Source organism: Amblyomma americanum, chromosome 9 (genome assembly GCF_052857255.1).
Source record: "Amblyomma americanum isolate KBUSLIRL-KWMA chromosome 9, ASM5285725v1, whole genome shotgun sequence".
NCBI classification, from domain to species: domain Eukaryota; kingdom Metazoa; phylum Arthropoda; class Arachnida; order Ixodida; family Ixodidae; genus Amblyomma; species Amblyomma americanum.
The window spans coordinates 85019000-85042808 of record NC_135505.1 but is presented as its reverse complement, the minus strand read 5'-3'; the positions used below and the strand labels follow the sequence as shown (position 1 = coordinate 85042808).

At 50.6% G+C, this 23809-nt stretch overlaps 2 protein-coding genes across 2 annotated transcripts; both read left to right on the top strand.

Annotated features, from left to right (window-relative positions):
* Positions 1–7445, top strand: LOC144105585 (heat shock protein 68-like). Its single transcript, XM_077638705.1, has one exon. It carries the CDS (start codon positions 120–122, stop codon positions 2040–2042), a length of 1923 nt encoding a protein of 640 aa, XP_077494831.1. The 5' UTR covers positions 1–119; the 3' UTR covers positions 2043–7445.
* Positions 7446–12509: 5064 nt separating this feature from the next.
* Positions 12510–19954, top strand: LOC144105582 (heat shock protein 68-like). The gene has a single exon (XM_077638701.1). The coding sequence runs from the start codon at positions 12629–12631 to the stop codon at positions 14549–14551; it is 1923 nt and encodes a 640-aa protein (XP_077494827.1). The 5' UTR covers positions 12510–12628; the 3' UTR covers positions 14552–19954.
* Positions 19955–23809: the final 3855 nt, after the last annotated feature.

Sequence of the window (23809 nt, the reverse complement as noted above, 5' to 3'; positions counted from 1 at the left end):
TAGAGAAGCGCGCGAATGGTATAAATGCCGCGCCGCGCAAAGCGTTCGACAGATTTCACTGAGTGCATCAAGCGAACGAGTGTTCTGAACGGAACGCAACTTTCACAAACACAATCATCATGCCTAGCCGAACAATGGGAGACGTGCCGGCAATCGGCATCGACCTAGGCACCACTTACTCTTGCGTGGGTGTGTTCCAGCACGGCCGCGTCGAGATCATCGCCAACGACCAGGGCAACCGGACGACGCCAAGCTACGTGGCCTTTACGGACACGGAGCGGCTGATCGGCGATGCAGCGAAGGCACAGGCGGCCATGAACCCGGAGAACACAGTGTTCGACGCCAAAAGGCTGATCGGACGCCGCTACGACGACCCTAAGATCCAGGACGACCTCCGGCACTGGCCCTTCAAGGTGGAAAGCGACGGAGGCAAACCCAAGATCAGCGTCGAGTTCAAGGGCGAGCGGAAACGCTTCAACCCAGAAGAGATCAGCGCCATGGTTCTGAGTAAGATGAAGGAGACGGCGGAGGCCTACCTGGGGAAGAAAGTGAGCGACGCCGTCATCACGGTGCCAGCCTACTTCAACGACTCGCAGAGGCAGGCCACCAAGGACGCCGGAGCCATCGCCGGCCTCAACGTGCTGCGCATCATCAACGAACCCACTGCCGCCGCTCTGGCCTACGGGCTGGACAAGAATCTGCGCGGCGAGAAGAACGTCCTCATCTTCGACCTGGGAGGCGGCACCTTCGACGTCTCCGTGCTGACCATCGACGAAGGCTCCATGTTCGAAGTGCGCTCAACGGCGGGAGACACCCACTTGGGAGGCGAGGACTTCGACAACCGAATGGTGGAGCACTTCGTGCAGGAGTTTAAGCGCAAGCACCGCAAGGACCTGCGGGTGAACCCGAGGGCGGTGAGGAGACTGCGTACGGCCTGCGAGCGCGCCAAGCGAACCTTGTCCAGCTCGGCCGAGGCGAGCATCGAGATCGACGCCCTGTTCGAAGGCATCGACTTCTACAGCAAGATTACCCGCGCCCGCTTCGAGGAGCTCTGCATGGACCTGTTCCGCAGCACCCTTGAGCCCGTGGAGCGCGCCCTGCGCGACGCCAAGATGGACAAGTCCCAGATCCACGACGTGGTGCTCGTGGGCGGCTCAACGCGCATCCCCAAGGTGCAGAAGCTGCTGCGAGACTTTTTCAACGGCAAGGAGCTGTCCATGGGCATCAACCCGGACGAGGCCGTGGCCTACGGAGCCGCGGTGCAGGCGGCCGTGCTGAGCGGCGACTCGAGCGACACGATCCGCGACGTGCTGCTGGTGGACGTGGCGCCGCTGTCGCTGGGCATCGAGACTGCGGGCGGAGTGATGACGCGCATCGTGGAGCGCAACTCGCGCATCCCCTGCAAGACCTCGCAGACGTTCACCACCTACGCGGACAACCAGCCGGCGGTCACCATCCAGGTGTACGAAGGAGAGCGCGCCCTGACCAAGGACAACCACCTGCTGGGCACGTTCAACCTCAACGGCATCCCGCCGGCGCCCCGCGGCGTGCCCCAGATCGAAGTGACCTTCGACCTGGACGCCAACGGCATCCTGCAGGTGTCGGCCCGGGACAGGAGCACGGGCAAGCAGGAGAGCATCCGCATCACCAACGACAAGGGCCGCCTCTCCAAGGAGGACATCGAGCGCATGCTGGCCGAAGCCGAGAGGTTCAAGCAGGAGGACGACGCACAGCGAGAGAGGGTGGCCGCTCGTAACTCCCTGGAATCTTATGTCTACGGGGTCAAGCAGGCCGCCGAAGAAGCCGGGGACAGGCTGACGTCCTCCGACAGGGAATCCGTGCTGTCCAAGTGCCGGGAGACCATCTCCTGGATCGACGCCAACAGCCTGGCCGAGAAGGACGAGTACGAGCACCGGCTCAGGGAGCTGCAGCAGGCCTGCATGCCCATCATGAGCAAGCTCCACCAGCAGCAGCAGCAGGGACCCAAGCATGCGTCGGCAGCTCCACACCATTCCGGACCCACGGTCGAAGAAGTGGACTGAGTTAGCCGCAGACTGTGATAGCTAGTCATTCACCCCTCATGTTAATTTATTGTCCATACCCTCATAGTCATGTAAATTATTTTTTCCACTTGTAGCGGCTGTTCAGTCAGTCGCTCTAATAAAGAGGTGCTTTTTTTTTTAAACGTGTGGCTTGTGTCTTACTGGTTTGGCGATGGGGGTGGCAAGTTCACCTTGACGCCAAACGCGCATTGCTTGCTCGGCGCAAGAGCAGAATTCGTGGCATGTTACCTTGCATAACCCCAGAAGCTAATTCAGACCGGGAGGAGAGGAACAGCGAGGTGCTGCATGGCGTCCTATGCATAAAGTTCTTCTCCTTGTCTGGACGCTCCTCCCTTCAGTTGTCCGAACGGTGATTTAATTGCATGACGTTGTTACATGTCAGTATAGGTCACATTGGGGTCATCCAGTCTTGCCCTACACTTCAGCAGTCGGTTTTCAGACTTATAAACGAGGGGTAACTGCATACCAATATGAGAACCATGACAAACTCATTTTACAGCTGCAGCTGCTTTTCTAGTGACCATAGAGCCCTTGAATGTGCTTCTGGTGACTAAAAGGTAAGTTGAAATGGGCTAATTAATGGCTGCTGGCTAAGAGCAGCGCAGGGCTTCATACAAGCGTTTCACTGCGGTACAGCAGTAGTGCATACCGTCAAATTGCTGTACGTGTAGCAGGAAGCATCTGAGCTCTCCATCTTGAAGGAGAATGCAGCATTTTGTTTGCTATGGAGGTTGGGGAAACAGCAGGTATGCTTCTATAAGCTTGCTACTGGCAACAGCGATTTGCATTGTTCCCCGTCTTTAAGCAGAATGTACAAAGTAAACTAAAAGGTTGCCGAATTGTTATGTTCAACTTTTCAGGCTGTTGTAAACGTCAGCCAGAAAAGTTAGGCGAGGCTCCAGATTTGCTCTCCTGTCCGTTTCATTACACTGCCTTTTCCAGTTGCCTGTGGTAGTGCATTTCTTCTGACCTGCTGTGACTTAATGAGGCTTCGTAAGACCCTAACAGTGCCTCGTATGTTGCACCGAGTTGAATGGAAAATGCGATCATTGCTAGATGTTTGCATTTTTCTTGAGGCCAGTGACTCAACTTTGTACAATTGCTCAAATGGATAATAATTAGGCTGCTTAACATAACGACGCAAGTGTGACAAGAGCAGAACATCTTTCAAAATGTTAACATACACAAAACCTGAACAACCAATCATTGGGTTCACTGCATTGAACACATATATGGCAGATGGCACGTGCCCAGCAGTATGTGGTGGTTTTTCTCAGAGCCCATAATTAGGGGCAGTAGTCATGACTAACTCTGGTTACTGGTAGCAAACACATTTCTGTCTCATAGTACAAGCCAGCTGATAAGGGGAGGAACTACTGGGACGACTGGTGTTAAGGACTTTGTTGTCAGCATTATCTGATAATTTTGACACTGTGTTTCTGCGTGCTCACAGTCTCTCACATTCCGTCAGTGCATATAAAAGAAGTCATTCATGAAAGCAATTGGTCATTTAGCACCTGGTAGTAATTGATTGTTTCCACATTAGACTGTTACCAAAAGTGCATGAATCGTCTGAATGCAGAGAGTTCACTGTGCTACGTGACTGGATGCACGGCCAGTATCTACACGACAGCTGGGAACTGCCGGTCTTCCATTTAATATAGGTCTGTTGTGGGCTAAAGACACTTGAATAAATATGAAACTTACAATCAGCTCCTCAACACTGTTCTCTTTGGGCAGTTGTGCAAGTGTGCACCTTTGCTTGCCAATGACATTTTCTCTGCCTCATTTTGGGTCCTGGAGGACTGAAGACTTTATTATGAAAGCTTCCCCGAATTGCGCTGATAGCAGCACGGGCACGACTGCAGCCCAGCATCCATGCACATGTGGCTACACACAGGCTCCTACGCTAACATTGTGTGTCATACAGTTTGGCACATAATCATCCAGCTATTCATCAACTTTGTGGGCCTGCCAACTTGATGCCAGGAGAAATTAACACGCCAAACTTGGGACAGCGTTTGAGCAGCACATGTTTAAATGTTCTTTGCTTCTTGAGTGTTGGCACGACCGTGTAAATGGATTTTAATTTTCATACCCACCGTTCTCCTCTGCCTGTCTAACTCATTGATCATCATTTGCAGTTCATCTCCTGAGTGACTACGCAAGGCAATGTCATGAGCAAACCGCAGATATCAGTTAGGCATTCTCCGTTAACTCTTATCCCCCCAAATGTTCCCAATCCAGGCCTCGGAATATCCCCTGCAAACAGGCGGTGAATAGCACTGGTGAGATCGTGTCCCCCTGCCTGACGCCTTTTTTTATTGGAATTTTACTGCTGACTTTACGGAGGACTACGGTAGCTGTGCAGATGCCATGGATCTCTTGCAGTATTTTGACGTAAGGCTTTTCTATACCCAGATTCCACAATGCCTGCACGACTGCTGAGGTTTCCACCGAGTCAAATGCTTTCTCGTAATCAATGAAGGCTATATACAGGGGTTTGCTATTGGTTTGTTCATAGAAGGTTATATTCTGTGCATTTCCCTATCACCTGACTGACAGTGCGAATATCATCTATTGTGGAATGTCCTTTACGAAAACCTGCCTGATCATTTGGTTGACTGAAGTCCAAGGTTGCCCTGACTCTATTAGCGATTAACTTAGTAAACAGCGTGTAGGCAACGGACAGTAAGCTGATCGGTCTATAATTTCTCAAGTCCATGGCCCTTCCTTCCTTATCAATTAAGATAATGTCATGGTTCTTCCAAGCTTCTGGCGCAGACAAGGTGATAAGGCACTGCCTATACAGGGTTGCTTGTTTTTCTAGCACAATCTCCCCCGAGTCCATCAAGAGGTCTGCTGTTACCTGATCCTCATCAGCTGCTTTTCCCCTTTGCACTGCTCCTACGCCTTTCTTTACTTCCTCCTTCATTACCGACGGGATGACACATTTCTGTGCGCCACTGCCTCTCTCAATAATGTTCTGATCACTTTGGCTCCTGCGCAGATTTGTGAAGAACTCTGCGGCTACTTTAACAATCTTATCCATGTTGCTAGTGACATTGCCCTCCTGGTCTTTTAATGCATACATCTGGTTTTTACCTATGCCTAGTTTCCTCTTCAGCGCTTTTAGTCCACCTGCGTTCCTTGGAGCATGCACGATTCTCTGCATATTAAGCTTTCTTATGTCAGCTACCTTGCACTTATCTATTTAACTTCCCTAGCTCTGCTAGCCCTGCTCTGTCTGTAGGGTTAAATGCCCTCATGCTTTGGTGTTTCGTTATCAGATCGTTCGTCTCCTGAAATAGCTGCCCGGTATCTTGCCTGCGTATACTTAGGGCACGGCAGTGCCAGCTTCTCCGGATCATGAGAAGGAAATAACTAGAAGGATAAGAATGGAGTGGAGCGCATATGACAAGTTCCCTCGGATCACGACTGGCAGTTTGCCGAAATCACTGACGAGAAAAGTATACAACAGCTGTACTTTGCCGGTGCTCATCTATATATGGGGCAGAAACGCGGAGACTAAGGAAAAAGGTTTCGGCTTAAGTTGAGGACAATGCAGCGAGCTATGAAAAGAAAAATGATGGTGTGACATTAAGACACCGGAAGCAGGCGGAGTGGGTGAGGGAACAAACGCGGGCTAATGACATCCTAGTCGAAATCAAGAGCTAGAAATGGGCTTAGGCAGGGAATGTAATGCAAAGGCAAGATAACCGCTGGTCCTTAAGGGTAACGGAGTGGACTCCAAGAGAAGGCAAACGTAGCAGGGGGCCGCAGAAGGTAAGGTGGGCGGGTGAGATTAAGAAGTTTGCGGGGATACGGTGGGCGCAGCTGGGAAAGGACAGCGTTAACTGGAGGGACATGGGAGACGCCTTTACCCTGCAGTGGGCGTAGACCGGCTGACGATGGTGGTGGGTACTGCATGTGTCAACGCTCCTTCACATTCTTCAGCAGTGAGCAAACAACAGGTGAGAAGCAGTGGGGATCACAGGATTACTAATGATCGACTAAGGGCTTTTGAGTGAGTGAGGGCAGTTTTTATGGGTACTCTGCAGTAGACTGTCTTTAACCACCCAACGGACTCGGAGGAGCCACATTCGTCATTTCTGGGTCATGGGGAGTCCAAGCTGCAGTGTGTTTTCTGGCACACTTTGTCCCGTTTAATTCGACTGCGGCTCGATCGGCCAAAGAAGTTTCTTAATTACAACCCGAATGACGTCAGCACGGGTACTAAATGGGTACCATATTTAAAAAAAATATGTACTGTAGACACCAATTTTTGGCTTCCATGTTTTGTTTTTTCAAATAACGTGATTCGCATTAGCATGCACGGACCAGCCATATTGGCCTATGATAGTTAAATAATTTACAATTCAATTTCCTTATTCCATCTCGTTTTCGAATTGATCTACGAATGATGGCTTTGACGTGTACTTGGGATTTTTCGTTTCTGGATTAAACACGATTTCTACCCAAAAATAGGTCCCATAGGAATCTTAGTTTCCATGTGGACATAGCTGAAGACACCGCAAGAACATTAGCCGACATCTTGTACGCACATGCAGGGTGGCATTTTCAGTCAAACTTTTAAACTTCTTACAAAGCTTTTTAATTATGACGGCGGTTAATTCGAGCCCAAGTTCAAACGGTATGTTTTGGAAGCAGGAAGCAAAAGCGCGGATGCCAACCGACCGTCTCATTGCCACCACTGTGTCTAGTGCTACCCAGGCTAAAGGCCACCTGCTCTTATAGCCTCTTCTGCATTTAAAATGATTGCATTTCCACTGAAAGAACGGGTTTGCAGTGCACAAACAAAAGCAAAATAGAAAGCTGCTTCAGAGACGCATCCGTGCGATGGAGTACATGATAATGTGCTCTGCAGAATGATTGTGATAGACAAGAAAAAAAAAAAATCAGATTTTACAGAAGGTTTGCTAAACAACCTGCTTTCCATATTATTCGCAAAGCAAAGAGCAAAAAAATGTAAAGCATTTTAGATGCCAGACAAAAACGAATGCTCACAGCAACTTGTCCTTTGAAAAATATGACCCAATAAAACCCGACCTATGGAACATTTCGCCACCTAAATTTGTTGATGGTGACCGAATTTGTGGTCTCCAAATGTCAACCAATATTTACTCCCCGAATTCCGGAAAGAATAAATTCCGACCACTGCAATATGATCGCCGATACATAGTTTTAATCCACTAGAACACTGAAGCCAGCCTGCTTCACGAGCTGGAATGACAACAAGCAATGTGTAAGCAATTGCACTGCAGTTTTTTTTTCGTTCCCCAAATGAGAAAAACATCAGCTACATGTCAAAGAGATTGCTTGGCTGATGAAACTGAAACAGCATCACGGAGAAATTCAGTTACACATTCTTTAGTGGTTGCAAGCGAACAGCACACGGCGATCCAATTCTAATGTCCAACGCATGATTTGAAAGAAGAAAGCGCGCAACCAGTATTCAGAGGTTACAGTCCTTTATAGAAACTTGACCGGGCATGGTGAACTGGTGAACGTGTTCTTATTTAGAAGCTCAGCTAATTATTTAGAAGTAGCTAAAATATTAAAAAAAAGAAAATCGGTTTTGGAGGAAAGGAAATGGTGCTATTGTTGTCCCACATCTTGGCAGACACCGAATGGATGGGGCAGGCAAGTTAAGAAAGAAAGGGAGCTGGGAGTGAAAGAAGAAAGAAAGGAAGAGGTTATTCACTTTCCCAAATTCCACAATTTTTATTGATGAACTTTTGAGTCTGGATGGATTTTTCTCCTCTTTGGATGTGCTCCAAACTCTGGCCAATCCCTCACCGTGGCTATGTGCCCCTGCTTCAGAGCCAACAACACCTGCCAACCATGCAGAGGTCACAGAAGGCTCTTCCGTGAACCACCAGCACGTGTGGGGACATGGGGCTCTTATGTTATTGCATAATAGTTTTCAAATCGCCTTGCATGTGACATCAAATTATCTTCATCCAGCTTTTCTAACACAGTCGGAATTTCTTCAGTGATATGAAGGCTGTACGCATGTTTGTCCAATGTACATCATATAGAGCCCTCAAATCTGACCAGTGAGCAATCGTCACTGGAAAGGCTAAAGCCTACAATAAATGGTTGGCTACAATTGGCCTTTTCCTGGACCGCTAAGTAAGTGTCTACTTGGAAGCCTCTCCTGTGTAGAGGCGATCTTATTGCCGGCTGAAACATAAGGTTGCATGAGAAGATACAGGCACCAAGAGTCAGTCGGTAATGAAATGGACGCTGCACAGGAGGAGCTTGCAAGGAAACATTTACACTGCGGTCCAGAAAAACACCAATTGTAGCCAACCGTTTATTGTAGGCTTTAGCCTTTCCAGTGACAATTGTTCACTGGTCACACTGGAGGACATCTATAAAACGTATGTTGCATAGATCTGTACAGGCCTCATGTCACCGAAGAAATTCCTACTGTGTTAGACAAACAGGATGAGCCTAATTGAATGCCACGTGCATGGCCAATTGCAAATTATTATTAGACAGCATAAGCGCCCCATGCCACCACACCCGCCGGTGGTGCCACACTTTTCCAGCTGCAGGTTGGTTCATGTAAGAGCCAGATGCGACCTACTACGGTTGGCAGGTGGGAAATAGGAGCGAGGAAGATCCCCTCTCCTATTCTGGGGTTGAGGCTGGAAAGTGGCTACCATGGTATGGACCCTGTCAACATGCCGCCGAAGTTGGTACACAAAACAGCCAGCTGCGACCCGCCACCTGCCACGCATGGCAGGTGGTAAAGCGTAGAGGATGTAATCCCCCTCCCCACTTACAAAAAAGAGAGGACATCAAATTTTACTGTATGAATTGCGCAAGACGCACATGTATAATAAATTGGGGGCGTCTTCAACTACAGCACGGTTAATCAGAATGATCCTGCAATATTTCGCTGGCGTGCGCCCTTGCCCCTGCCTTGGAGCTCAGAAGTAAAAGGAGGGTGGGCTATGTGGATTAAACGGTTTTGTTTTGTGGAAAGCACGCTGATTTTTTACCAGAAATATCCTAATGACGGCTGTTAAAATAGTAGTAGTAGTACTAGTACACCTTTATCCGGCCATAATTTGCAGGCCGAGAATGTCAACCGCCGTGAAGACCAGCCGTCGCTGATCATCTTCCCCGTTAGCGCCACGCCTGTCAAGCCAGGCGGTGATGGATGGAGAAGGGCGGGGATAGGAACCTGAATGCTGAGCAGCTGCGCAATAGATGGGGCAATGGGCCAAGTCCGCATGGGTAGAGAAGCAGTTGGGACAGGAAGGGTCCGATCGACGACGATGAAGGGGGAGGTGGGAGTGGGTGATGACTGCTTCCATTTGGATGCGTAGGAGGCGGCGAGCCTTCAGCACGATGAGTGAAGAACGAGGGCGAGGGTAAAGGCGTTTGTCGAGCCGGAGCTCGTGGTAGACCTCCTTTATGGTGCGGCGCAGGGAGAATCTTGCACCGTCCTCCGAGGCCTCAGGCCGGGGATCAATGGCGCCCGGTAAAGAGCGTCGCAGGCGAGCTGATGGGCCAGCTAATCGCCGTCAATCCCTGAATGGCCAGGGACACGGCGGAGGAAAACGACGGAAGAGTGCAGTGCGGAGACCGCTCGTTCAACCATCTGTTGGAGTGGGTAGGGTGCGGTTTTGTACGTGGTAGACCGCGGCTTGAGAATCAGAATAGACTGTGCACTCTGAGAGAGAGGCAAGCAGGGCAAATGACTGCAGGGCATGCGCGACGGCGAGGACCTCGAGAGACAGTGGGTCCGGAGGGCGCAGGTGCGGCACGCTGGTGTGGGTTAAAGTTGCGGGAAGGTGGGGAGGTACAGGGCGCAGCCGCAGGAATCTGCAGGAGCTGGAAAGAGGCATCCCTGTAGGCCACACACTGAGTATCAAAGACAAGGGAATGGTGCTGCGCGGCTGCGTGACGACGGCGGGCGTGCAGGACGGGGAATATGTTGGTCGTGAGGGGGAGAATAAGAAGATTGGGAGCCGGACTGGAGATAAGAGTGGCAAAGGTTGCAGAGGTGGAAATGGGAATGAGAGAGCCACCCGCCTGAGCCAATAACCACCGACGGGTAAGGGAAACCTGGGCAAGCTTCGAGTCACGGCGTACAGTGAGAACAGAATGTAGAGGGTGGAAGAGGCCCGCGGCAAAGAGCTTAGCAGTGGAGGTAGTGATAAGGAGGTCGAAAGCTGCCTTGCAGAGGCCCAAAAGGGCAGTGTCAAGAGTGTTGAGTCTGAGTGAACGAAACGTAGCGTACAAAGTGCAAGACCTTGCTGAGGGCGAGCACATAGGCAATTTGGCACGCATGACCCTCGTGCGGACCTAAGCGCCGAGTGACCGCGTGCCGCAGGAGGTGAGTTATCGAGTGGCAGGTGGTGGCAACGAGGTGAAGGATGTGCATATTCTTGGCCGCACGCAAACAGAACCCAGGAAACTTTTGCACTGGGTGACGACAGGAAGGGGAGAGCCAGAAAGATGGAGAGAGACAAAGTGGTTGTGCGAGCGGTGGTATGAGGAGTGGTTGAGAAGGGGCAGCTTGGATTTCTCCAGAGCAAGAGAGAGGCCAGCAGTAGTGAAAAAGGAGTCGATGAGATCGAGGTCACATTGCAGGGTGTCCTCTATGTGACCGGGAGAGCCAGACAAACACCAGGGAGTCATGTCGTTGGCGTAAAAGATGTGGTGCAGGTTGGGAATTTTCGTGTAGCTGCGAGGTGAGAGGGGTCATAGCGAGACTGAAAAGGGTAGAAGAGAGAACAGCACCTTGAGGAGAGTCACGAGTGAGGTGGTGGGGGGTCGCGGAGATGGGTGTCTACTCGAAAGCGAGCCACTCGGTTGGCAAGGAATGGGCGGATATAAGAGTACACGCAGAAGCCACAGGCCAGGGAGGCGAGTTGAGAGAGGATGTGGTCGTGGCACACACCGTCGAAGGGCTTGCGGGCATCGACGGTTACAATTAAGTGCGCGAATTTGGGTGCGGGTAGGTGAGAGAAAGGAGTGCTGGAGGATCAGAAACATGTGCAGTGCATTGACGGGGCGTCGGAGGCAGACAAAAGAATGGGGGAAGAACCTCGAGAAAATTATAGATCCGAGTCAAGACCATTCACTCAAGGTTCTTACCACCGCACGACGTCCGGGAGATTTTGCGGAGGTTTGCCCGGCTTGTGAAGCATAGAAATGAGGGAAGAGGCCCAGGCCTCATTGAACGTCCGAAGGAGCACTTCTTCGGCGCGGACAGGAAGGTTACCAAGTGTTGTGTGTGTAATGGCGCCTTAACCGGGAGCCGATCAGGCAGCAATAGCAGCCAGAGCCGCTTCCAGCTCCCGGAGAGTGAACGGGTGGTCCAGATCGGGGTTCGGTCCGCCCGAGTAAGCCGGGTAGGAAGATGACACAAGGGGCAGGAGATATCGAGAGGCGAGCTGATCAAAAACATCGGAGGGAGTCCCCTGAGTGGGGGCTTTAGAGTGGGAGCAAGGGCAGGTAAAATACCATGTCCTGAGCTTGGCTCATCGCATCGTTGGGCGAAAAGCAGGGCTGAATGGGAATCGAACAATGGGTACTAAAACGTACTCATTACGATCACGGTTTTGCAAGAAAACATGACTTCAAAAGCTTCAAAGTAAACAGCAATCCCAATCTCTGTTCCACAAGCCGACGAGTAGTACACAACGATAAAAACGAGGCGAAATTCCGACTAGGTAGGTAGGCCTCTGACATTGCTGGCACATACCCACTGCGGGGGAGTGGCCAAGACACAGGCGATTAATTGCTGGGTACACGAAAGTTTTGACGGGAAAAGGAGTGGTAATAGTATGTAGGCTGATAGATTGGACGACGCAAGGACAGGGGTCCTGTTAAATTGGAGAACGGAGACGGGACAATGGCTTAATGTGCATAATAGTATACAATGCCTGTTAATGTTTCAATGTCGTAGTGACTGAAAGCGGAAAAAATAAACTAGAATGGGAGTCGCTGCGTTTGTTGGAGGAAATTTTGCACAGCAGAGCGCTCTAACCGACTGGGCGCGGCCATCTTCCTCAGCCTAGCTTGTTTTGATCCCGCAATTTCTCGAACGTTCTCGCGTGCTCTCGGATATGTCTACAAATGGCTGCGAAGGCCTTGGAGCGCAAAAAACCAAACTAGAATATTTAGTGCGCGCAAACTTTAGTGTCCAAAGAGTTGCTTAATTCACTTAGGCACGGTATTAAGGGCACAGTGCACCTCTGAAGCAAGAAAAGCGGCCCTACATCGCGGCATCAATTTTTTTTGTATTCTTTTTGCTCTTCGTTAGCCGAGAGCAGACGACGCGAGACCACTCTGGAGCTTTCCTACCGCCGACGACCAATCGCAGAGCAGGTCGCGTGACGTCAGTGACCCGCTTTGCTTCGATTGGTTGGCGCTGCTCGCGTAATTTCTGGGCGCTTCTAGAGAAGCGCGCGAATGGTATAAATGCCGCGCCGCGCAAAGCGTTCGACAGATTTCACTGAGTGCATCAAGCGAACGAGTGTTCTGAACGGAACGCAACTTTCACAAACACAATCATCATGCCTAGCCGAACAATGGGAGACGTGCCGGCAATCGGCATCGACCTAGGCACCACTTACTCTTGCGTGGGTGTGTTCCAGCACGGCCGCGTCGAGATCATCGCCAACGACCAGGGCAACCGGACGACGCCAAGCTACGTGGCCTTTACGGACACGGAGCGGCTGATCGGCGATGCAGCGAAGGCACAGGCGGCCATGAACCCGGAGAACACAGTGTTCGACGCCAAAAGGCTGATCGGACGCCGCTACGACGACCCTAAGATCCAGGACGACCTCCGGCACTGGCCCTTCAAGGTGGAAAGCGACGGAGGCAAACCCAAGATCAGCGTCGAGTTCAAGGGCGAGCGGAAACGCTTCAACCCAGAAGAGATCAGCGCCATGGTTCTGAGTAAGATGAAGGAGACGGCGGAGGCCTACCTGGGGAAGAAAGTGAGCGACGCCGTCATCACGGTGCCAGCCTACTTCAACGACTCGCAGAGGCAGGCCACCAAGGACGCCGGAGCCATCGCCGGCCTCAACGTGCTGCGCATCATCAACGAACCCACTGCCGCCGCTCTGGCCTACGGGCTGGACAAGAATCTGCGCGGCGAGAAGAACGTCCTCATCTTCGACCTGGGAGGCGGCACCTTCGACGTCTCCGTGCTGACCATCGACGAAGGCTCCATGTTCGAAGTGCGCTCAACGGCGGGAGACACCCACTTGGGAGGCGAGGACTTCGACAACCGAATGGTGGAGCACTTCGTGCAGGAGTTTAAGCGCAAGCACCGCAAGGACCTGCGGGTGAACCCGAGGGCGGTGAGGAGACTGCGTACGGCCTGCGAGCGCGCCAAGCGAACCTTGTCCAGCTCGGCCGAGGCGAGCATCGAGATCGACGCCCTGTTCGAAGGCATCGACTTCTACAGCAAGATTACCCGCGCCCGCTTCGAGGAGCTCTGCATGGACCTGTTCCGCAGCACCCTTGAGCCCGTGGAGCGCGCCCTGCGCGACGCCAAGATGGACAAGTCCCAGATCCACGACGTGGTGCTCGTGGGCGGCTCAACGCGCATCCCCAAGGTGCAGAAGCTGCTGCGAGACTTTTTCAACGGCAAGGAGCTGTCCATGGGCATCAACCCGGACGAGGCCGTGGCCTACGGAGCCGCGGTGCAGGCGGCCGTGCTGAGCGGCGACTCGAGCGACACGATCCGCGACGTGCTGCTGGTGGACGTGGCGCCGCTGTCGCTGGGCATCGAGACTGCGGGCGGAGTGATGACGCGCATCGTGGAGCGCAACTCGCGCATCCCCTGCAAGACCTCGCAGACGTTCACCACCTACGCGGACAACCAGCCGGCGGTCACCATCCAGGTGTACGAAGGAGAGCGCGCCCTGACCAAGGACAACCACCTGCTGGGCACGTTCAACCTCAACGGCATCCCGCCGGCGCCCCGCGGCGTGCCCCAGATCGAAGTGACCTTCGACCTGGACGCCAACGGCATCCTGCAGGTGTCGGCCCGGGACAGGAGCACGGGCAAGCAGGAGAGCATCCGCATCACCAACGACAAGGGCCGCCTCTCCAAGGAGGACATCGAGCGCATGCTGGCCGAAGCCGAGAGGTTCAAGCAGGAGGACGACGCACAGCGAGAGAGGGTGGCCGCTCGTAACTCCCTGGAATCTTATGTCTACGGGGTCAAGCAGGCCGCCGAAGAAGCCGGGGACAGGCTGACGTCCTCCGACAGGGAATCCGTGCTGTCCAAGTGCCGGGAGACCATCTCCTGGATCGACGCCAACAGCCTGGCCGAGAAGGACGAGTACGAGCACCGGCTCAGGGAGCTGCAGCAGGCCTGCATGCCCATCATGAGCAAGCTCCACCAGCAGCAGCAGCAGGGACCCAAGCATGCGTCGGCAGCTCCACACCATTCCGGACCCACGGTCGAAGAAGTGGACTGAGTTAGCCGCAGACTGTGATAGCTAGTCATTCACCCCTCATGTTAATTTATTGTCCATACCCTCATAGTCATGTAAATTATTTTTTCCACTTGTAGCGGCTGTTCAGTCAGTCGCTCTAATAAAGAGGTGCTTTTTTTTTTAAACGTGTGGCTTGTGTCTTACTGGTTTGGCGATGGGGGTGGCAAGTTCACCTTGACGCCAAACGCGCATTGCTTGCTCGGCGCAAGAGCAGAATTCGTGGCATGTTACCTTGCATAACCCCAGAAGCTAATTCAGACCGGGAGGAGAGGAACAGCGAGGTGCTGCATGGCGTCCTATGCATAAAGTTCTTCTCCTTGTCTGGACGCTCCTCCCTTCAGTTGTCCGAACGGTGATTTAATTGCATGACGTTGTTACATGTCAGTATAGGTCACATTGGGGTCATCCAGTCTTGCCCTACACTTCAGCAGTCGGTTTTCAGACTTATAAACGAGGGGTAACTGCATACCAATATGAGAACCATGACAAACTCATTTTACAGCTGCAGCTGCTTTTCTAGTGACCATAGAGCCCTTGAATGTGCTTCTGGTGACTAAAAGGTAAGTTGAAATGGGCTAATTAATGGCTGCTGGCTAAGAGCAGCGCAGGGCTTCATACAAGCGTTTCACTGCGGTACAGCAGTAGTGCATACCGTCAAATTGCTGTACGTGTAGCAGGAAGCATCTGAGCTCTCCATCTTGAAGGAGAATGCAGCATTTTGTTTGCTATGGAGGTTGGGGAAACAGCAGGTATGCTTCTATAAGCTTGCTACTGGCAACAGCGATTTGCATTGTTCCCCGTCTTTAAGCAGAATGTACAAAGTAAACTAAAAGGTTGCCGAATTGTTATGTTCAACTTTTCAGGCTGTTGTAAACGTCAGCCAGAAAAGTTAGGCGAGGCTCCAGATTTGCTCTCCTGTCCGTTTCATTACACTGCCTTTTCCAGTTGCCTGTGGTAGTGCATTTCTTCTGACCTGCTGTGACTTAATGAGGCTTCGTAAGACCCTAACAGTGCCTCGTATGTTGCACCGAGTTGAATGGAAAATGCGATCATTGCTAGATGTTTGCATTTTTCTTGAGGCCAGTGACTCAACTTTGTACAATTGCTCAAATGGATAATAATTAGGCTGCTTAACATAACGACGCAAGTGTGACAAGAGCAGAACATCTTTCAAAATGTTAACATACACAAAACCTGAACAACCAATCATTGGGTTCACTGCATTGAACACATATATGGCAGATGGCACGTGCCCAGCAGTATGTGGTGGTTTTTCTCAGAGCCCATAATTAGGGGCAGTAGTCATGACTAACTCTGGTTACTGGTAGCAAACACATTTCTGTCTCATAGTACAAGCCAGCTGATAAGGGGAGGAACTACTGGGACGACTGGTGTTAAGGACTTTGTTGTCAGCATTATCTGATAATTTTGACACTGTGTTTCTGCGTGCTCACAGTCTCTCACATTCCGTCAGTGCATATAAAAGAAGTCATTCATGAAAGCAATTGGTCATTTAGCACCTGGTAGTAATTGATTGTTTCCACATTAGACTGTTACCAAAAGTGCATGAATCGTCTGAATGCAGAGAGTTCACTGTGCTACGTGACTGGATGCACGGCCAGTATCTACACGACAGCTGGGAACTGCCGGTCTTCCATTTAATATAGGTCTGTTGTGGGCTAAAGACACTTGAATAAATATGAAACTTACAATCAGCTCCTCAACACTGTTCTCTTTGGGCAGTTGTGCAAGTGTGCACCTTTGCTTGCCAATGACATTTTCTCTGCCTCATTTTGGGTCCTGGAGGACTGAAGACTTTATTATGAAAGCTTCCCCGAATTGCGCTGATAGCAGCACGGGCACGACTGCAGCCCAGCATCCATGCACATGTGGCTACACACAGGCTCCTACGCTAACATTGTGTGTCATACAGTTTGGCACATAATCATCCAGCTATTCATCAACTTTGTGGGCCTGCCAACTTGATGCCAGGAGAAATTAACACGCCAAACTTGGGACAGCGTTTGAGCAGCACATGTTTAAATGTTCTTTGCTTCTTGAGTGTTGGCACGACCGTGTAAATGGATTTTAATTTTCATACCCACCGTTCTCCTCTGCCTGTCTAACTCATTGATCATCATTTGCAGTTCATCTCCTGAGTGACTACGCAAGGCAATGTCATGAGCAAACCGCAGATATCAGTTAGGCATTCTCCGTTAACTCTTATCCCCCCAAATGTTCCCAATCCAGGCCTCGGAATATCCCCTGCAAACAGGCGGTGAATAGCACTGGTGAGATCGTGTCCCCCTGCCTGACGCCTTTTTTTATTGGAATTTTACTGCTGACTTTACGGAGGACTACGGTAGCTGTGCAGATGCCATGGATCTCTTGCAGTATTTTGACGTAAGGCTTTTCTATACCCAGATTCCACAATGCCTGCACGACTGCTGAGGTTTCCACCGAGTCAAATGCTTTCTCGTAATCAATGAAGGCTATATACAGGGGTTTGCTATTGGTTTGTTCATAGAAGGTTATATTCTGTGCATTTCCCTATCACCTGACTGACAGTGCGAATATCATCTATTGTGGAATGTCCTTTACGAAAACCTGCCTGATCATTTGGTTGACTGAAGTCCAAGGTTGCCCTGACTCTATTAGCGATTAACTTAGTAAACAGCGTGTAGGCAACGGACAGTAAGCTGATCGGTCTATAATTTCTCAAGTCCATGGCCCTTCCTTCCTTATCAATTAAGATAATGTCATGGTTCTTCCAAGCTTCTGGCGCAGACAAGGTGATAAGGCACTGCCTATACAGGGTTGCTTGTTTTTCTAGCACAATCTCCCCCGAGTCCATCAAGAGGTCTGCTGTTACCTGATCCTCATCAGCTGCTTTTCCCCTTTGCACTGCTCCTACGCCTTTCTTTACTTCCTCCTTCATTACCGACGGGATGACACATTTCTGTGCGCCACTGCCTCTCTCAATAATGTTCTGATCACTTTGGCTCCTGCGCAGATTTGTGAAGAACTCTGCGGCTACTTTAACAATCTTATCCATGTTGCTAGTGACATTGCCCTCCTGGTCTTTTAATGCATACATCTGGTTTTTACCTATGCCTAGTTTCCTCTTCAGCGCTTTTAGTCCACCTGCGTTCCTTGGAGCATGCACGATTCTCTGCATATTAAGCTTTCTTATGTCAGCTACCTTGCACTTATCTATTTAACTTCCCTAGCTCTGCTAGCCCTGCTCTGTCTGTAGGGTTAAATGCCCTCATGCTTTGGTGTTTCGTTATCAGATCGTTCGTCTCCTGAAATAGCTGCCCGGTATCTTGCCTGCGTATACTTAGGGCACGGCAGTGCCAGCTTCTCCGGATCATGAGAAGGAAATAACTAGAAGGATAAGAATGGAGTGGAGCGCATATGACAAGTTCCCTCGGATCACGACTGGCAGTTTGCCGAAATCACTGACGAGAAAAGTATACAACAGCTGTACTTTGCCGGTGCTCATCTATATATGGGGCAGAAACGCGGAGACTAAGGAAAAAGGTTTCGGCTTAAGTTGAGGACAATGCAGCGAGCTATGAAAAGAAAAATGATGGTGTGACATTAAGACACCGGAAGCAGGCGGAGTGGGTGAGGGAACAAACGCGGGCTAATGACATCCTAGTCGAAATCAAGAGCTAGAAATGGGCTTAGGCAGGGAATGTAATGCAAAGGCAAGATAACCGCTGGTCCTTAAGGGTAACGGAGTGGACTCCAAGAGAAGGCAAACGTAGCAGGGGGCCGCAGAAGGTAAGGTGGGCGGGTGAGATTAAGAAGTTTGCGGGGATACGGTGGGCGCAGCTGGGAAAGGACAGCGTTAACTGGAGGGACATGGGAGACGCCTTTACCCTGCAGTGGGCGTAGACCGGCTGACGATGGTGGTGGGTACTGCATGTGTCAACGCTCCTTCACATTCTTCAGCAGTGAGCAAACAACAGGTGAGAAGCAGTGGGGATCACAGGATTACTAATGATCGACTAAGGGCTTTTGAGTGAGTGAGGGCAGTTTTTATGGGTACTCTGCAGTAGACTGTCTTTAACCACCCAACGGACTCGGAGGAGCCACATTCGTCATTTCTGGGTCATGGGGAGTCCAAGCTGCAGTGTGTTTTCTGGCACACTTTGTCCCGTTTAATTCGACTGCGGCTCGATCGGCCAAAGAAGTTTCTTAATTACAACCCGAATGACGTCAGCACGGGTACTAAATGGGTACCATATTTAAAAAAAATATGTACTGTAGACACCAATTTTTGGCTTCCATGTTTTGTTTTTTCAAATAACGTGATTCGCATTAGCATGCACGGACCAGCCATATTGGCCTATGATAGTTAAATAATTTACAATTCAATTTCCTTATTCCATCTCGTTTTCGAATTGATCTACGAATGATGGCTTTGACGTGTACTTGGGATTTTTCGTTTCTGGATTAAACACGATTTCTACCCAAAAATAGGTCCCATAGGAATCTTAGTTTCCATGTGGACATAGCTGAAGACACCGCAAGAACATTAGCCGACATCTTGTACGCACATGCAGGGTGGCATTTTCAGTCAAACTTTTAAACTTCTTACAAAGCTTTTTAATTATGACGGCGGTTAATTCGAGCCCAAGTTCAAACGGTATGTTTTGGAAGCAGGAAGCAAAAGCGCGGATGCCAACCGACCGTCTCATTGCCACCACTGTGTCTAGTGCTACCCAGGCTAAAGGCCACCTGCTCTTATAGCCTCTTCTGCATTTAAAATGATTGCATTTCCACTGAAAGAACGGGTTTGCAGTGCACAAACAAAAGCAAAATAGAAAGCTGCTTCAGAGACGCATCCGTGCGATGGAGTACATGATAATGTGCTCTGCAGAATGATTGTGATAGACAAGAAAAAAAAAAAATCAGATTTTACAGAAGGTTTGCTAAACAACCTGCTTTCCATATTATTCGCAAAGCAAAGAGCAAAAAAATGTAAAGCATTTTAGATGCCAGACAAAAACGAATGCTCACAGCAACTTGTCCTTTGAAAAATATGACCCAATAAAACCCGACCTATGGAACATTTCGCCACCTAAATTTGTTGATGGTGACCGAATTTGTGGTCTCCAAATGTCAACCAATATTTACTCCCCGAATTCCGGAAAGAATAAATTCCGACCACTGCAATATGATCGCCGATACATAGTTTTAATCCACTAGAACACTGAAGCCAGCCTGCTTCACGAGCTGGAATGACAACAAGCAATGTGTAAGCAATTGCACTGCAGTTTTTTTTTCGTTCCCCAAATGAGAAAAACATCAGCTACATGTCAAAGAGATTGCTTGGCTGATGAAACTGAAACAGCATCACGGAGAAATTCAGTTACACATTCTTTAGTGGTTGCAAGCGAACAGCACACGGCGATCCAATTCTAATGTCCAACGCATGATTTGAAAGAAGAAAGCGCGCAACCAGTATTCAGAGGTTACAGTCCTTTATAGAAACTTGACCGGGCATGGTGAACTGGTGAACGTGTTCTTATTTAGAAGCTCAGCTAATTATTTAGAAGTAGCTAAAATATTAAAAAAAAGAAAATCGGTTTTGGAGGAAAGGAAATGGTGCTATTGTTGTCCCACATCTTGGCAGACACCGAATGGATGGGGCAGGCAAGTTAAGAAAGAAAGGGAGCTGGGAGTGAAAGAAGAAAGAAAGGAAGAGGTTATTCACTTTCCCAAATTCCACAATTTTTATTGATGAACTTTTGAGTCTGGATGGATTTTTCTCCTCTTTGGATGTGCTCCAAACTCTGGCCAATCCCTCACCGTGGCTATGTGCCCCTGCTTCAGAGCCAACAACACCTGCCAACCATGCAGAGGTCACAGAAGGCTCTTCCGTGAACCACCAGCACGTGTGGGGACATGGGGCTCTTATGTTATTGCATAATAGTTTTCAAATCGCCTTGCATGTGACATCAAATTATCTTCATCCAGCTTTTCTAACACAGTCGGAATTTCTTCAGTGATATGAAGGCTGTACGCATGTTTGTCCAATGTACATCATATAGAGCCCTCAAATCTGACCAGTGAGCAATCGTCACTGGAAAGGCTAAAGCCTACAATAAATGGTTGGCTACAATTGGCCTTTTCCTGGACCGCTAAGTAAGTGTCTACTTGGAAGCCTCTCCTGTGTAGAGGCGATCTTATTGCCGGCTGAAACATAAGGTTGCATGAGAAGATACAGGCACCAAGAGTCAGTCGGTAATGAAATGGACGCTGCACAGGAGGAGCTTGCAAGGAAACATTTACACTGCGGTCCAGAAAAACACCAATTGTAGCCAACCGTTTATTGTAGGCTTTAGCCTTTCCAGTGACAATTGTTCACTGGTCACACTGGAGGACATCTATAAAACGTATGTTGCATAGATCTGTACAGGCCTCATGTCACCGAAGAAATTCCTACTGTGTTAGACAAACAGGATGAGCCTAATTGAATGCCACGTGCATGGCCAATTGCAAATTATTATTAGACAGCATAAGCGCCCCATGCCACCACACCCGCCGGTGGTGCCACACTTTTCCAGCTGCAGGTTGGTTCATGTAAGAGCCAGATGCGACCTACTACGGTTGGCAGGTGGGAAATAGGAGCGAGGAAGATCCCCTCTCCTATTCTGGGGTTGAGGCTGGAAAGTGGCTACCATGGTATGGACCCTGTCAACATGCCGCCGAAGTTGGTACACAAAACAGCCAGCTGCGACCCGCCACCTGCCACGCATGGCAGGTGGTAAAGCGTAGAGGATGTAATCCCCCTCCCCACTTACAAAAAAGAGAGGACATCAAATTTTACTGTATGAATTGCGCAAGACGCACATGTATAATAAATTGGGGGCGTCTTCAACTACAGCACGGTTAATCAGAATGATCCTGCAATATTTCGCTGGCGTGCGCCCTTGCCCCTGCCTTGGAGCTCAGAAGTAAAAGGAGGGTGGGCTATGTGGATTAAACGGTTTTGTTTTGTGGAAAGCACGCTGATTTTTTACCAGAAATATCCTAATGACGGCTGTTAAAATAGTAGTAGTAGTACTAGTACACCTTTATCCGGCCATAATTTGCAGGCCGAGAATGTCAACCGCCGTGAAGACCAGCCGTCGCTGATCATCTTCCCCGTTAGCGCCACGCCTGTCAAGCCAGGCGGTGATGGATGGAGAAGGGCGGGGATAGGAACCTGAATGCTGAGCAGCTGCGCAATAGATGGGGCAATGGGCCAAGTCCGCATGGGTAGAGAAGCAGTTGGGACAGGAAGGGTCCGATCGACGACGATGAAGGGGGAGGTGGGAGTGGGTGATGACTGCTTCCATTTGGATGCGTAGGAGGCGGCGAGCCTTCAGCACGATGAGTGAAGAACGAGGGCGAGGGTAAAGGCGTTTGTCGAGCCGGAGCTCGTGGTAGACCTCCTTTATGGTGCGGCGCAGGGAGAATCTTGCACCGTCCTCCGAGGCCTCAGGCCGGGGATCAATGGCGCCCGGTAAAGAGCGTCGCAGGCGAGCTGATGGGCCAGCTAATCGCCGTCAATCCCTGAATGGCCAGGGACACGGCGGAGGAAAACGACGGAAGAGTACAGTGCGGAGACCGCTCGTTCAACCATCTGTTGGAGTGGGTAGGGTGCGGTTTTGTACGTGGTAGACCGCGGCTTGAGAATCAGAATAGACTGTGCACTCTGAGAGAGAGGCAAGCAGGGCAAATGACTGCAGGGCATGCGCGACGGCGAGGACCTCGAGAGACAGTGGGTCCGGAGGGCGCAGGTGCGGCACGCTGGTGTGGGTTAAAGTTGCGGGAAGGTGGGGAGGTACAGGGCGCAGCCGCAGGAATCTGCAGGAGCTGGAAAGAGGCATCCCTGTAGGCCACACACTGAGTATCAAAGACAAGGGAATGGTGCTGCGCGGCTGCGTGACGACGGCGGGCGTGCAGGACGGGGAATATGTTGGTCGTGAGGGGGAGAATAAGAAGATTGGGAGCCGGACTGGAGATAAGAGTGGCAAAGGTTGCAGAGGTGGAAATGGGAATGAGAGAGCCACCCGCCTGAGCCAATAACCACCGACGGGTAAGGGAAACCTGGGCAAGCTTCGAGTCACGGCGTACAGTGAGAACAGAATGTAGAGGGTGGAAGAGGCCCGCGGCAAAGAGCTTAGCAGTGGAGGTAGTGATAAGGAGGTCGAAAGCTGCCTTGCAGAGGCCCAAAAGGGCAGTGTCAAGAGTGTTGAGTCTGAGTGAACGAAACGTAGCGTACAAAGTGCAAGACCTTGCTGAGGGCGAGCACATAGGCAATTTGGCACGCATGACCCTCGTGCGGACCTAAGCGCCGAGTGACCGCGTGCCGCAGGAGGTGAGTTATCGAGTGGCAGGTGGTGGCAACGAGGTGAAGGATGTGCATATTCTTGGCCGCACGCAAACAGAACCCAGGAAACTTTTGCACTGGGTGACGACAGGAAGGGGAGAGCCAGAAAGATGGAGAGAGACAAAGTGGTTGTGCGAGCGGTGGTATGAGGAGTGGTTGAGAAGGGGCAGCTTGGATTTCTCCAGAGCAAGAGAGAGGCCAGCAGTAGTGAAAAAGGAGTCGATGAGATCGAGGTCACATTGCAGGGTGTCCTCTATGTGACCGGGAGAGCCAGACAAACACCAGGGAGTCATGTCGTTGGCGTAAAAGATGTGGTGCAGGTTGGGAATTTTCGTGTAGCTGCGAGGTGAGAGGGGTCATAGCGAGACTGAAAAGGGTAGAAGAGAGAACAGCACCTTGAGGAGAGTCACGAGTGAGGTGGTGGGGGGTCGCGGAGATGGGTGTCTACTCGAAAGCGAGCCACTCGGTTGGCAAGGAATGGGCGGATATAAGAGTACACGCAGAAGCCACAGGCCAGGGAGGCGAGTTGAGAGAGGATGTGGTCGTGGCACACACCGTCGAAGGGCTTGCGGGCATCGACGGTTACAATTAAGTGCGCGAATTTGGGTGCGGGTAGGTGAGAGAAAGGAGTGCTGGAGGATCAGAAACATGTGCAGTGCATTGACGGGGCGTCGGAGGCAGACAAAAGAATGGGGGAAGAACCTCGAGAAAATTATAGATCCGAGTCAAGACCATTCACTCAAGGTTCTTACCACCGCACGACGTCCGGGAGATTTTGCGGAGGTTTGCCCGGCTTGTGAAGCATAGAAATGAGGGAAGAGGCCCAGGCCTCATTGAACGTCCGAAGG

Excerpts from the sequence above, each read along its gene's own strand:
- LOC144105585 (XM_077638705.1), top strand. The coding sequence starts at position 120 with ATGCCTAGCCGAACAATGGGAGACGTGCCGGCAATCGGCATCGACCTA.
- LOC144105582 (XM_077638701.1), top strand. The coding sequence starts at position 12,629 with ATGCCTAGCCGAACAATGGGAGACGTGCCGGCAATCGGCATCGACCTA.